Genomic DNA, 15,550 nt, shown 5'->3' with positions numbered 1-15,550 from the left:
ATACCTTATGCATCAACTTGTGGTTCTTTGATGTATGCTATGGTTGCAACTCGTCTAGACATTGCTCATGCAGTGGGAGCTGTTAGTAGATTTATGTCTAACCTTGGCAAACCACATTGGGAAGTAGTGAAATGTATCTTTAGATACTTAAAAGGTACACAAGACAAGTGTATATACTATGGAACGGGTACACTAGAGCTACAGGGGTTTAGTGATTTGGACATGGTAGAAATCTTGACACTAGAAAGTCTACCAGTGGGTATGTCTTTACTTTGGCTGGTGGAGCTATTTCTTGGTGTTCACGATGGTAGAAAATTGTAGCACTGAGTACTATAGAGGCTGAATATATTTCAGCCACAGAGGCTTCTAAGGAAGCTATTTGGCTTGGCCATTTGGTCAAGGATTTTGGTCTTTCTTCACATACTCCAGTGCTTGGTATTTGGCTTGGCCGTTTGGTCAAGGATTTTGATCTTTCTTCACATACTCCAGTGCTTGGTTGTGATAGCCAGATACTTGTCACACTGACTAAGGTCAAAACCCAAGATAACCCTACAGATGTTCTAACTAAAAGCCTTGCAAAGGCTTAGCATGAGCATTGCATTCGAGTAATGGGAGTTGGATAGTTTAAAGGCACTACTTGGTGCCTTTAAGTGGGAGGTTGTTGGGTGTAAAGCCCCTTTGGGTGTAAACTCCCATTTATTCCGTGTGTATAAACTTACGGGTGTGAATACACCCTTCACTTGTACCCTAACATATAAATACATTTTTATTCTTTGTGTATCGAGCAACACACTAGTACACTCTTACTCAATTATCTCATTTCTTATCTCTATCATTGCTCATTCAGTCTTGCATTCAGTCTCGCATTCTGTGAGCACTCCAACTCAACATAGACATCGTCGATGCTAGTAAGCTTTACACAAGTGTGTGAGTGTGTGCAATGGAAAGAGGAAAGTGGAAAGGAAGAGAAGTAGGAGACAAAGAGAGAGTGCAAGAGAGAGAAGGAACGATGTGTGTCTTGTGTGGTCATCTCTTGCCTATGAGCCTCCGTTTGAATCAGACGAGGACATTAGGAGCTCTGACATTGTATTTGTCTGCCATTTTACGTGTTTTAGGCAATTTAGATGGAGGGCACATTAGTGCATTTCTTTTTGGGCTCTTTTGGCTATCCTGTGTGCTCTATTTTGGGCCGAGCCACTTTATTACAAGTTGTGGTCCTAGTTTGTCTATATATAGGCAGCTTGCCCTCCCACTCCCATTATCTATGATTGATCATTCGTGATCAACCAGCCCTCCTCATTCTCTCATTCCCTTGCTACTACTAATATGCCCTCGATTTGGTTGATAGTTGAGCATCGAAGCTAGTGCTTATGGAGCCCATACATCTTGAGATGCCACTGAATGATGAGGGGATTGCTTCTCCACCGGATTCCCTGTTGGTGGATGTTCCAAAGACTTTGGCAAAAGTAGAGTGGAGGGAAGTATCAGCTATCAAAGTCAAGTGGATCTTTAAGCCAAGCATCTTATTGATGACACTCTCCACAAGCACAAGGCATGGTTGGCTGCCAGAGGATTTGCACCATGGCTAGTTTTGACTTCCATGATATCTTTTTTCCCCACAACATGTATGGCCACTACTCAACTGGTACTTGCTCTAGGCAGCTATAGAAGACTGGTAGTTGGATGTCAAGTCAACCTTTCTGAATGGAAAGTGAAAGGAGGGGTTCTATGTCAAGTAGCCTCCTGGTTTTTCTTCCTTGGATGGTAATATATATAGGTTAAAGAAGGCCCTTTATGGTCTCAAATAGGCTTCGCATGCATGGAATGAGAAGATAAGACTCATTCCTTCTAGAGAAGTTGGGGTATCAGAGATCTACCTTTGACCCAATTGGTATGTCCACATGTTAGCTGGAGGGCAAGTAGTATTTGTGCTTTATGTGGATGATCTTGTTCTGATAGGTAACCACAGATGGTCAAGCAGACTAAGGAAGCACTTCATGTAAAGGTTGAGATGATAGATATGGGGCTTCTTCATTTCTTCCTAGGTCATGAGATATGACAGATTGAGAGGAGGATCTTTCTCTATCGACAATAGTATGTGTAAGAGCTCTTTGTCAGAAGTGGATGTAGTGATGGAAGCGTGGAAAACTGCTATAAAAGATTGTTGAACACAAGAGGCAAAGGAAAGAGAGACAATGCAAAAGAAAAGATCATTGCACAAAGAACTTAGAGGCAAAGAGATGTTGGGGAAATAGAATCCATATATCAAGATACGAGACAATATAAATTCAACATGAGTCTCTGGCTGTTAAGGCACCAACACCGGCTCCCTCTCCCCCCCAAAACTTGGAGGAGATGAATGACAATGATTGAGGAGGAGGAGCCCCAATATATAGACATAAAATGTGTCAAATAAAGGCTGGTCGGCCAGCATTAATGTTGGCCGATTGGCATTATAAATGCCAAATTGATATGAAATGTCCACTAGAAAAAATGCCTAAAATGGCTACAATGTGCCCAACCCTAGGTGGCATGCATAGACTTGCACATGAATTGACATATATGCTAATACCCTCTCTCAGATCATGGGTGAGTTGGTACAAAATAATGATATAATGATAAGTATCCATCAAAGCCCATACAACAATAACCATCAGAAGAGAACCATGGATATCCGGGTAAGGAGTAGCTTGCCTACCACCAAGATGTCTCGGAGAGTATGATGCCAATTTGATTGTACCAGCTCGTGAAAACAGAGAAGAATCATTGTAGCTCTTAATATCTATCAACAATATCTCGTAGTAGCATAGAAGACCACCCTGTCAAAAAATGCTTTTGAACATATGTGACCATGGATTCCCCATCGTTGGCTAGATTGCCAAAGTGTCCCCTCATGTGTGCACAAGACTAGGAGTGAATCTCGCTATCTGTCAAATAACCAGCTCATCATGACCCTGGATATCAATCCTAGCTCTAGGATTTAAACTTGCGGACTTCGGTTGATGTGTTAGGGACGTCCCTCTTTGGAACATGTGCACATGTATATCTGTATAGATGAGGTTCACCAGCCTCGCCTTACCACCTTCTCACACTCCCTCTTTGGCATTGGAGAGTCATGAGAGATGACCGCATCACTTGTAGTAGCAATTGGGAAGGAAGGCCCCTACAACCATTGTTGGGGCCATAGAGATGGAGCCTAAATTAGGGTTGGGAGATGAGAAAGACTTGTTGAGAGAGTCGTCACCCTTTGTCACTGTCCACTCTTGCTCATGTCGTAAAGCTGCTAATGTCCTGCAGTCTTTCGAGAGGTGTCCCTTCTTGCCACAATAATATCATTGAGACTTCTCCTTCTTCTGGCATATGTCACCCTCTCTGAAACTGAAACATCTGAAGCAACAAGAGAGAGCATCTTTATAGAATCTTGAATTTGAACACAACAAGTCTCCAACATAACACTCATAGATGAGTAAAGAATATTTGCATGTTGACCATTAGTAGGAGATGCTGGAGGTGTCAGAGTGCAGCGGTGCGGAAGCGTAGGACTGAGAGAGAGAGAACGCAGAGAGAGAAGAGAGAGAAAGAGACAGTGGAAGATGAAGATTTGCTGTATAAAGTGTGTTGAATACAAAGATATACAGATATATACACGGGCGCAGTGCGCTGGACTGCGTGTCTCCACCTCGACGATGCAACCTGCTGTTCACCTCGAAGTCCGCTGCAGTCTGCACTGTCTCCTGTCTGAAATCTGCGACTCTGCCAAAAAATAGGGCGCCAGAAATACCCTGTCAGTTGCATTAAATGCAGCCGACTGCCTGCACAGGTCGGACTGCTACGTGGCAGTCCGACTGCACACTGTCCGACTGGTCCTGCCTGACCTGCCTGCCTGCCTGGCTGTGATCTCTAACACCCCCTCTCAGAGCCTGGGCAAGGCAGAAGCCTGAGGGATCTGGAATGTCTCCGAAGTAGAGCCTGGGGAAGTGCCTTCGTAAACAAATCCGCAAGATTGTCCTCCGTCTTGCAGTACTCCACAGTGATGGTCTCATCCAGAAGCTTCTCTCTGATGAAGTGGTACTGGATCTCTATGTGCTTCGTCCGGGCATGAAAAACAGGGTTCCGTGCCAAGGCAATGCAACTCTCATTGTCACATTGCAGCACAGTAGGACGAGTCTGGGGGAACCCAAGCTCCTCCAATAATCTCCGAAGCCACACAACCTCACATGTAGTGGAAGACGCGGCCCGTTACTCTGCCTCAGTAGACGAAAGGGCTACCGTGGGCTGCTTCTTGCTACTCCATGAGATAACACCTGCACCCAAGGTAAAACAATAACCTGTAGTAGACCGCCTGTGGTCCACATCACCGGCCCAATCCGAGTCGCTCCAACCTGCAAGTACAAGATCTGAACCATCTGTCCCTGCGGGGTAATGAATCCCTAAATCAGACGTCCCCCTCAAATACCGAAGTATCCTCTGAGCAGCTTGCCAATGCACCGTCTTAGGTTCAACCGTCTTAGGTTCACTCATGAACCCTGCCAAGAGCCCAACAACAAAACAAAGATCAACCCTAGTGTTGAGAAGCCAAATCAAGGACCCAATCAACTGACGATAGCGGGAAGCATCCGCCATAGGAGAATCTGAATGGGAAGTGGCCTTCCAGTTCGGATCCATAGCAGTAGAAAGGGCCCGACAGCCTCCATCTCAAAAGACACCAATAGCTCCTGTCTATATCTCTGTTGAGAGATAAAGATCCCCCTCTGAGATTGATAAATCTCATGGCCCAAAAAGAAATGGAGTAGACCCAAGTCCGTAATCTCGAACGTCCGATGTAAAGTTGACTTCGTCTCTTGGACCTGTCGTGCATCATCAACCGTGACAATAAAATCATCAACATATAAGACAAAAAGCACACAACCATCCTCGGAAGTGTGAACATAAAGCTGCGGATCGGCCTTGGAACGCCGATATTCCAACTGAGACTGGAGGAACGAATCAATCTTCTCGTTCCATGCACGCGGAGCCTACTTGAGGCCATACAAGGCCTTCTTCAACCTGTAGACTTTCCCATCTGAAGATCCAAAACCAGGAGGCTGCTCAACAAAGATCTCCTCCTTCAAATCACCATTGAGGAAGGCCGACTTCACATCCAACTGGTAAACAGGCCATCTCCTATGGCCAGCCAAGGCAAGAACAACTCTAATGGTTGCCATACGAGCTGTGGGGGCAAAAGTATCATGACAGTCAATCCTTGGGCGCTGTGCAAAACCTTTAGCAACAAGGCGAGCCTTGTGCTTATCCAAAGAATCGTCGCTAAGGTATTTGGTCTTGAAGACCCCACTTGACGCCAATCACCTTCTTATTTGGGGGGCGGGGCACGAGTGACCAAGTGCCATTCCTCTCAATAGCCTCCAACTCGGCTTCCATAGCTTTCTTCCATGGTGCGGACTGTAAAGCCTCCTTCATGGAGGTGGGCTCTCGATCCTGCATAACACGGGTCATCAAACAATAGTTAGAGCAAACAAGCTCCGTAGAATGTGTCTGGTGCCACCGTGACCGCCGCGGACCATCCTGCGGTCCCCACTCCTCAGGAACCCCCTCGATCCCTGAATCATGGAGTGTGTCACGGGCCCAGTGAGGAGGAGGCCGAACCTCCCCTCGTCTCTCTCCATCAGCAGAAGACTCTGGAATATCCACCGGTGGTAACTCCTCAGAGGTGACCGGTGGAACAGTAGACTCTGTGTCAGAAACAGAATCATAATCAAAAGGCACGGGCTCCAGTGGAATTGTAGAAGGAGCCCAACTCTCCCCTGGATCTCCAAGAACGGGATGCTCCTCACCCGTTGAGATAGCCGGAACCTCCACAAACCGCACATCGCGGCTAGTGTACACATCCCGCTTGACGGGATCATACAATCGGTAGCCTTGGGACTGGGAGCTGTAGCCAACAAATACCTGTCTTCGGGAAGCTGCTTCAAATTTATCACGGTGAGCCTTGGGAATGTGAAGATAGGCATCACACCCAAAGACCCTGAAGTAAGAAACATCTGGCTTCGTCCCAAAATAGGCCTCAAACGGGGTCATCCCTTCCACGGCCGAAGTAGGGGATCGATTAAGGATGTGGACTGCAGTAGCCACAGCCTCGGCCCACAGAACCTGAGGGGTCTGTCGGTGCTCCATCATAGTGCGCGCCATCTCGATCACACTGCGGTTCTTTCGTTCAAGAATGCCATTTTCTTGAGGAGTATTGGTATTGGCAAACTCCTGGTGAATTCCTTTATCTACACAAAACCGAGCAAACTCATTAGAAACAAATTCACCACCCTTGTCGGATCGCAAGGTCTTCAACTTTCGGCCCGATCGGTTCTCCTCAAAGAGAAGCCAATCCTTGAAGTGTGAGAAAGCTTCTGACTTTAATGCCAAAAAGTAGGCCCATGTCATCCTGCTGTAGTCATCCACGATCAGCATGAAGTACGAGCTCCCATGCAAGGACTCATTTCTCATAGGGCCACATAGATCCGTAGATACAAGCTCCATCGGTGAAGTAGACCGCCTCGAAGCTGTGTGGGGAATAGCATCCCTATGCTGCTTCCCCCGAATGCAGGAGACACATGCTGCTGGCTCACCACTATATCCGGTAACCCTCGAACAAGCTGTCCACGTGATGCCCTTCGAAGATAATCATAGTTCAGGTGACCAAACCGAGCATGCCATAACTCTGACTGTGACTGAGAGGTAAGAAGAAGAGTAGAGAGGGCGGTGGAAGACTTCAGTTTATAAATGCCGTTCTCCTCATATCCGGATGATAGAACCTTCCTCGATCCACGATCAAGGACCCGCACCGTAGTACTGTCAAACTCCACCAAAAGGCCAAGGGAGCAAATCTTATGAACTGACAGGAGATGGTACCCTAAGCCTGGTACATGCAAGACCTCTGAGGTATGGGTACCACCTCGTCCATCTGGAATAAGCTGCATCTTACCCCGACCTGCAATAGATACTGAAGAGCTATCTCCAATGAGAATCTGCCCACGCGAGGGTCGCAACTGGGCAACACCATCTGATGAAGGAGTCATGTGCCGCGAGGCACCACTATCAACGATCCACTCTCGAGCCTGGGGAGCCGTCATCGCAGCATCCGAAGCATTCGGTGAAGCGTCCTCAATGACAGCTAGATGAAGAAATGCAGCTGATGAGGGTGCAGCCACCGCTCTAGAATCCTTGGTGTCCTTCTTGTTGGTGTCCTTCTTGTCTTTGTCAGGGCAATCCTTCTTCCAATGGCCAGTCTTTCCACAAATATGGCATGTGGAGTCTTTGTCCTTGTCCTTCTCCTTGTCCTTCTTGGACTTGTTATCCCCCTTCTTCTTCTTTTGGTCCTTCCCCTTCTTCTGAGAGGCTTGACCTGTCAGCGCCTCTGACTTGGAAGCATTCTGTCTCTTTAACTGTTCCTCTTGGTCCAAGACCATAGGAACCAACTCTTCCCACCGAAGTGTAGACTCTCGCCCCGAAGCAATAAGGGCAGAGTAAAATGTACCGAATCGTGGCGACAACTGGGACAAAAGTGTGATCGCCATGTCTTCGGAGGAAATCGGCTTACCCGCATTCTGAATCTGCATCTGAAGCTGCCTTAGCTTGTTAATGTGCTCCCGCAGCGAAGAAGACTTGTTTACGGACAAGGTCCGCATCTGTACCTCCAAAGAAACCCGCTTCATAAGGGTCATCCGATTGTACATCTGATCAAGCTCCAGCCATATCTCCCGAGCCACCGTCAAGTGCTCGATGTCAGCGATCACGGCTGTAGTACATGATAGAAAAAGAAAGGAACGAATCCCGGCATTCAGTTTGTCCCAATGAGACTGAGCCTTGGCCAACTCCGCACGAGCATCGGAAGAGAGTTTGGACTCATCTCTTTCCGAGGGCCGGTCGATCTCCTCCTGTACCAGCTCCGCCAAATCATAGGACTCAACGATGGCCAACATCATGACGCGCCAAATGCGATAGTTGTCGCCGTCGAGCTTCTGATCTGCAGGAAGAGCCGGTAGGACAGGCACCTTCCGGTCCATAATTGACTAGAATTCCAAGTCAATCTCTGTAGACATCTTCACCTGTAATGCCTTCACAAACACAAAAGCAGCCCCCTCTGACTGTGAAAACTCAGCTTGCTAAGGCTCTTCCGCGTCCTGAACCTTCTTCACCCGCCGGAGGCGATGAAAAAGCAAAACCTGCACTTGTAGGCTGAAAACTCAAACTTCCTCCGCGTCAAACAGCAGTAAACAGCAGCAAATCCACCACCTGGACTCCTTTCCTGCGCGCCCACACTTGCTTCAGCCTTGTTCCAATGCGCAGCCCTCCTGTCTGCCCTTAAACGCAAAAAACGCAAATTTGTGTCGCGATAGAAACTCCTCTTCAGGTTGATTCTGCGCTCAGTCAGCCCTCTAACACTGCTCTAATACCATGTCAGAGTGCAGCGGTGCGGAAGCGTAGGACAGAGAGAGAGAGAACGCAGAGAGAGAAGAGAGAGAAAGAGACAGTGGTGGATGAAGATCTGCTGTATGAAGTGTGCTGAATACAAAGATATGCAGATATATACACGGGCGCAGTGCGCTGGACTGCGTGTCTCCACCTCGACGATGCAACCTGCTGTTCACCTCGAAGTCCTCTGCAGTCTGCATTGTCTCCTGTTTGAAATCTGCGAACAGAGACGGAATCTGCGCATGTCACCGGTCTGTAATCTGCGAGCAGAGAAGTGTGGGAGACTGCTGGGGATGTCGGCCATTTATAGCTAGAATCTGCCAAAAAATAGGGTGCCAGAAATACCCTGTTGGCTGCATTAAATGCAGCCGACTGCCTGCACAGGTCGGACTGCCACGTGGCAGTCCGACTATGCAGTGCGACTGCACATTGTCCGACTGGTCCTGCTTGACCTACCTGCCTGCCTGGCTGTGATCTCTAACAGGAGGAACCATGATAAGGGAGATACAAAGAAGATGGAGAAAGACAAGGGATCTATAGGGATAAAAGTCTGCCAAAAATACAAACTCACAAGGATTGCACAAGTTCAAAGGAGTAAAGAGAGCACATAGAGAAAAGATCAATAGTAACCAGAGTGCAGTGATGAAAACACGACACTCGGATGCACATGAACCCTCTCTAAAGCTGAGCAATGTATCACAAAGTGAAAAGACAGACCAAACATAGCTAGAACCAGCTTGAAATACTATTGCCTAGCCTTGCATAGAAGGAAAAGAGCAAAACATAGATGCTAATGACAAAACACAGTCAAGAACTACAATAAATGCATGCAACCTGCAGGAAAACTAGTCGCCTCAGCCTATTGTCCCCAAAATGCGAATGTGGAAGGGTGAGTAACAAGTCCCCAGCCTTGAAACAACCCATGAAACTATAAACACAGATGGCAGACAACAAGATGTTGATGAAAATATGGCGAAAATTAGGAGAAAATGGTTGCCTAGGTTATAGAGCAGTCACAACAACAAGAACAGGTCCAAGCAGTAGACAAAAAGTCAAAATGTAGACCTGCACCTGCATAAAACAGCAGCAAGAACAGTGATCCTGAAATTTGATACCATGTCAAAAGTGGATGTAGTGATGGAAGCATAGAAAGTTGCTGTAATAGATTGCTGAACACGAGAGAAAAGAAAGAGAAACACTGCAAAAGAAAAGAACACTGCACAAATACAAAGAACTTAGAAGCAAAGAGATGCTTGGAAAATGGAATTCACATACCAAGATATGAGACAATACAAATCCAACATGAGTCACTGGCTATCAAGGCACCAACACCGGCTCCCTCTCTCCACTAGTACATGTAGGAGGTGAATGACAATGACTGAGGAGGAGGAGCCCCAATATATAGGCATAAAATATTCCTGAAATGAAGGTTGGTTGACTGGCAAGATAAATGCCAAATTGACATGAAATGTCCACTAGAAAAAATGCCTAAAATGACTACAATGTGTCAAGCCCTAGATGGCATGCATTGAATCACACATGAATTGACATATCCAATAACACTCTTGACTACTCTTGAGATGATGGAGTGCTAGTATGTTTTTACTCCCATGGATCTAAATTGGAAGGCTTTCACTCATGTTAATTCGTTGATGATATATGCTTGTAGTTATCGACATTTGATTGGGTCGTTGATTTGGCAATCGAATGCTAGGATTGAGTTGCGCTTTCCAGTTGGTTTGCTTGCAGGGTTCATGAGTGAGCCTAAGAAGGTTCATTGTTAGGTTGCCTTGAGGATATCGTGGTTCTCAAGGGGGATCTCCAATCTTGGCCTATTCTATCTAATAGGTGCAAGTGGTTCGGCTTTGGCATTATGAGGCTAGACAAACTCAAATTGGGGCTGGTGATGTCGATTACACGCGATCAACTACAAGCTGTTGCATTCTTCTAGGTATAGGTGCGATTTCTTGGAGCAACAAGAAGCAGCCCACAATTGGCCTTTCATGTATAGAGGCTGAATACTGAGTGGCTTGTTCTACCACTATGAGGCTGTTTGGCTGTGGAGGTTCTTGGAATAGCTTGGCTGTTCACAAACGGGCATAGGCATGGTTAGGGTAGTTTATGTAGCGTCGCCATGTACAGGAGTAGTTTGGGCAGTAGATTTGTGCAGTCACCAGGCGTATGCAGCAATCAAGGCAGCTCGTTCAGTGCAGATAGGATGGACAGTCCGGGTAGATGTGCCACATGGCACCGAGTAGTTTGTGCAGCATTTATTGTAGTTGTTTATGTAGACTAGCTTGTTTAGCGGCGAGTTTTAGATTGGCCGACTTGGTCTTCCAGCAGAGCGGTTTGCTCATTGCCGATAGATGATGGGAGTTGGATAGGTATATATGTATTTCAGCTTTATACATACCTAGACTTAGCCGATTCTTTTCTCCTCTTAAGGCACATTGCCTTTAAGTGGGAGGTTGTTGGGAATAAAGGGCCATCGTGCCTTTTATATGTGTAGGGTGTGAACACACCCTTAGCACATTTATACTTTCATATATATCTATCTAAAACCTAGAGAGGTACACACACAAAAAGATTGTACCCAAGAACATCATGCATCTCTCTCTTTGACTCTTAGTCTCTACTCTTGCTCACGTTTTGCTCTCTACCTGACATTTTCATCACAGGACATTGCATTGCCATTGCGCATCGCTTACTTCACATGTAAGTGGAAAAAATGATTTTAGGGGTTGTTGGAAGTCTATTCCAGCCATTGTGATAGAGGAGGTTGTTAGAGAGCAAGGAGAGGTTACTAATGTGATTTGCAGCCACCAGGGATTGGTTCTACAACATGTGACAGTAGTTTGGAGCCCTCTAGGAGTAGGTGACATCAACCCAAGGTCCTTGTGGTATAGATGACAGCATATAGGAGGGGACAATAGTCTTTTTGGTGGTTTGGAACTGTAGGTGATAGCTTCCATGATAGTTTGAGCAGGGCAGCAGTTACAGTAGAAATTAGGGTTTTTGGAGGAGGAGAGGAAACAAGAGCTGGAAGTTGCTTCAAAAGAGGGATACGATTAGATACCAATGCTCCACCTAGAGGAGGTGCAAGAGTAATAATCTTCCGAAGAAAAGCTCCATATGACACTTTGCTAAGTTGACCTTTCGTGAGAGGCTAGAAGTGTTGGTCCATTTTAGACAAAAGAAACCTTGCCCAATTAAGCTTGAAACGTTCAACTATCTTGACAAATGCAGTGAATAATTTTTTGGATAGGCACTTGGACACAGGCTTGCCCGATCTTGTAGGAATTGACACAACTGCTTCCATATAGGAGAAGAGACACATGGGCCACTAATACTCTTGAATTGCTAATAACTTTGTTAAATATCAAGGAGATTAAAGTCTCCTTTTGTAAAAGGGCAAGTAGATTTGGGGCTGAATTTGTCTTTCAAGGAGTAGGGTGAAGGCCAATCCCCAAGCAAACATAGGGGCAAATTGGTTTGGAGACTTGCTGGTCAGTTTTGATAGCAAGAGGCACTTGGATTAGCTAAGGAGATTAGAGGATCTCAGTTGTACTCTTTCCATTTGTAATATAAGATAAAAAAGTACTGCAAGGGGTGCAAGTTTTGGGGCCAATAAGGTAACCAATATCTAAGACTAAAGTGGTAAAGTGTGCAATTTCAGTTTACGTGCATTTTATGTTTGCTGTAATTAGTGCTTAATCAGGTTATTTACCATCCTATCCGAGGAGGAAGGCTGGTTTCATTTGCTGCCTTTTTAGGGCAGATCTGCTCTTAGCTTTTGTGTAGATTCAAAAAGAGATCTGTGGCTGGATATTCCTCATAGCCCATTGTACATATTTCCTTGAATATTCAGCATTCATTCTTTGCAGTCTTCAGCAGTCAAATCCAGCCCCCCCCTGTGGGCCCCCTTCTCCATGTTCACTTATTTCTTTAATCCAGTCATATACTTTTGCATTTGTTGCCCTTTGACACACATCCCACGGAAAAGTGTCCCATACCATCAGGCCACACCATCTTGGTGTACAGAGGTATCGGCCTACGAGCCAAGAGTCCAAGAGTGGTGATTGCAGAATAATGTGCACAGTAGGGCCTCAAGTCCTATAAATAGGACTCTGCTCCCCTAACCTTGAAGCATCCTTAGTGTGTTCGCACCACTAAGTCACTTCATGACCATTCTGACCAATGCTACTAGTGTCCATTTGGATGTCCAAGGATGTAACACTCGTTGTCCATATGGCTACGTTTTTTGGCAACAGAGTACAAATTTATTTCTTTTTGGGAATACTTTGCTTCTTTGAATTGTTTGGAGCAAGGGCATAGCTTTATCGAGGATTAGCCTTTTCACTTTTAGACTTTCGATTATCCTCTGATTTTCCCTTTATAGATGTGGAGACTAGGTTTTCCTCTAAATTGGAGGATTTTTTGTGAACTAAGTTGTGCTGCCTTGTGAATCACAAAAGCTTTCAACTAAGAGTCATAGTATGTAGGCATCTACGCAAGGAAATCATTTTCTTCACAAAGTCGAAATACTCTGGTGAAAACTTCTTAAAAAGGCATAAGTCAATTGTCTTTTGGCTTTGGAAGGCTAGTGGTGGCATTCTCAACAAGTAATTGCTGTTAGTTTGCCAACTTGACTTTCATGCAATCCCCTTTGAAATGGAGAACTGTTGGGGTTCATGGTGGTTTGAGTACGATCTTGAGACACATAGTAGTGGATGAGATGACTTCAATGGTGTGATGCAAGGGGGAAGAATTGTAATTGTGAATAAATCCCATGCATCAGCTTAACATCAGCTGTGGTATTTTGAGCTCTCCATTGATGGACCAGAACCATGCATTGGCTCTAACTCAAGGATAAATTCCCAGAGACCTTGAGACTGGAACACTTGCTGCAGTGTATTGGATCAAGTCATGAAAGCTAAAACCAAGTGTCATTTTCACTTGTGATGCCTATGGCCCGCAATTGGCCTCTTGAAGAACTATAGGTCTGTTTTTTCCTTGCAACAGCAAGATGTAGTAGATTATGGTAATACATTGATCCATCTGCAAGCACAGTCTAAATAAAACAATGGACTAAAATCAGGATCAGCCTCATAAAGCACCTCATAGGAGAGAAGAAATTGGACTCCAATAAAGTGGCCACTATCACCATGTGGGGCTATCTAGCTCAAAGGACGAAGGGTGATACTGGGTGTATAAGGAGGAAGTTGAAGGCACCAGTCCAGTGCTGTTGCTCATGTGGATAATGTAGGTCAGATGAGAGGTGCTGGTGAGCAGGCGAGAAGCTGAGGCCAGAACTTGAAAACCAACTCACTGGAAGTTGAATGCGAACTTTGTGAGAGGCCTGATCACGTTCTAACATTCCTCTCCTCAAAGCCACACATTGACTTGCTTTGTTACTGCTGATTCCAGTGTGCTGTTGAGATTCAGAAGTGTATTGTTGTTCATGTGTTTCTCTAGTCTTTTACAATTGTTACTGTCTTCAAGCTAAATTTTGTACTCTTGTATGCAATATTTGAAGCTGTACTGCAATAAGGTTTGAACTGTGTGTGGTGCAGGACTTTGCAGCTGAACAGAGTGGTGTCATTGTGCCGTGTGGGTGGAAGGCTCACTATGCTGCTACTAAGGCTGTGCTGGAAACCAACAGAAACTTTTACAAAAGCTTTCATGCTCAGTCTTTGAAAGGCATGAGCCGTATCTGGTTACAGTCTGACTATGTTAAATGTATCCATCCAAGCGGAGAGCTGTTGTATGGGTAAGCCATCAAGCTTTACATTCCATATGTGAATCTTAAATTCCCTTTGGCTTGAAACCAGTTACTCTATAAAACAACATAGGTTGCTCACTTCATTTTGCAAAGCAGCCGTCTCATGATGACTAGGTGATGATATTTGACAGCTATGAGAATGTTATGGAGAACTGGCAGACGATTTTTAGCTGGAATCAAAGGTTCGATTTTGATCTCCAAGAAGAACGTGTGAGGGTTTTTGGTCACATGGCTTGGGTGACTGTGAAAGAGTACATTAATTCATCTACAGAACCTTTGTTGACTACTAATGTCTTTGAATTCCATCACGGCCACTGGTATATGGTTCACCGTCACAGTTCTTTACAACTGGAGGGAGGTAACTTTGACTTTGGACCATTTTTAAACTGATGCACATCTGTGTACCAGGTGTAAAGTTATGATGTTAGAATCAGAGTCTCTGATGCCTCTGTTTGAATTTTTGGAAGGAGTAATACAGTCACCCTTCTTGGAATACCTTATATATTGGGTTCCACAAGCTGCTTGTATTGTATGAAAGTTCACAAGGGGTATTACTTATCTTCTTCTGTATATATATTCTGAGCAAGTCCTCACATAATCAGTTTCATGTCCATGTAAAAATAGGTGTATGGTCAGCATATGTGTGTTCTTCTTGGGCTTTGCATATATTTAGCAGGTTGCCTAGGTGCACTAAGCTTAATTGCAGCGTATTTCTGTATGTTTATGATCATCTCAGTTGCTTCTTAAGTACAAGGTGGATTCTTTGTGGGAGGGTGGAAGACGGATAAACAAGAATAAGGTTTGGTTTCCATGAAGGCAGTTCAGCTTCAGCTTTTTCTTTTGGAAGTGTTAGCTGCATAAACAAATTCAGTCTCCTTGGAACTCTCATTGATTACTCAAATGTAGCAAACTGCAGAAGGGTAAGAGCATTTGCTGTTGTAAGCTGGTGTATAAGCTGGAACTCATGTATCAAAAAGATAAACTTGGATGCTTCTGAAGCTTGCTGAGTGTGGTACTAGTCGTCTTCAGGTTTAGGGCATAACCATGTTGAGCAGCTGGAAGTGAATCATTTAGGTTGAAGGCACTCCTATAAATGTTATTTTTTGTTCAAGTAAATCAGATGGTCCTATCACAAGCCTCAGAACAGCTCGCTTCTGTCAGAAACAGTTGTATTGCAGCCAAATTCCCCAACATGTTTTAAAACAGCAAAATAATTTTGGATGAGGTACTACTGCAGGAACATGTAGTTGTCTTGCTGTGAGCATACATGATTGCAGTAGTTGAGCAGTCATTTGTAATGTCAAC

The 15,550-nt window shown here is 45.1% G+C and overlaps 1 protein-coding gene across 1 annotated transcript in view; it reads left to right on the top strand.

Annotated features, from left to right (window-relative positions):
* Positions 1-14,775, top strand: part of LOC148021297 (F-box protein SKIP8-like) — a 46,863-nt gene extending 32,088 nt beyond the window's left edge. The window contains exons 2-3 of the mRNA XM_087699165.1: positions 14,037-14,233; positions 14,377-14,775. Of these exons, the coding sequence (XP_087555291.1) occupies positions 14,037-14,233; positions 14,377-14,635 (456 nt within the window). The 3' untranslated portion in view covers positions 14,636-14,775. The remainder of the gene's footprint in view (positions 1-14,036; positions 14,234-14,376) is intronic.
* Positions 14,776-15,550: the final 775 nt, after the last annotated feature.

This window comes from Lygodium microphyllum, chromosome 18 (assembly GCF_053477565.2).
Source record: "Lygodium microphyllum isolate KBCC chromosome 18, Lygodium_microphyllum_v1.1.10, whole genome shotgun sequence".
In the NCBI taxonomy this organism is placed as follows: Eukaryota; Viridiplantae; Streptophyta; class Polypodiopsida; order Schizaeales; family Lygodiaceae; genus Lygodium; species Lygodium microphyllum.
Note: the sequence above shows the minus strand (reverse complement) of the source record. Positions and strands in the feature narration are given on the sequence as shown.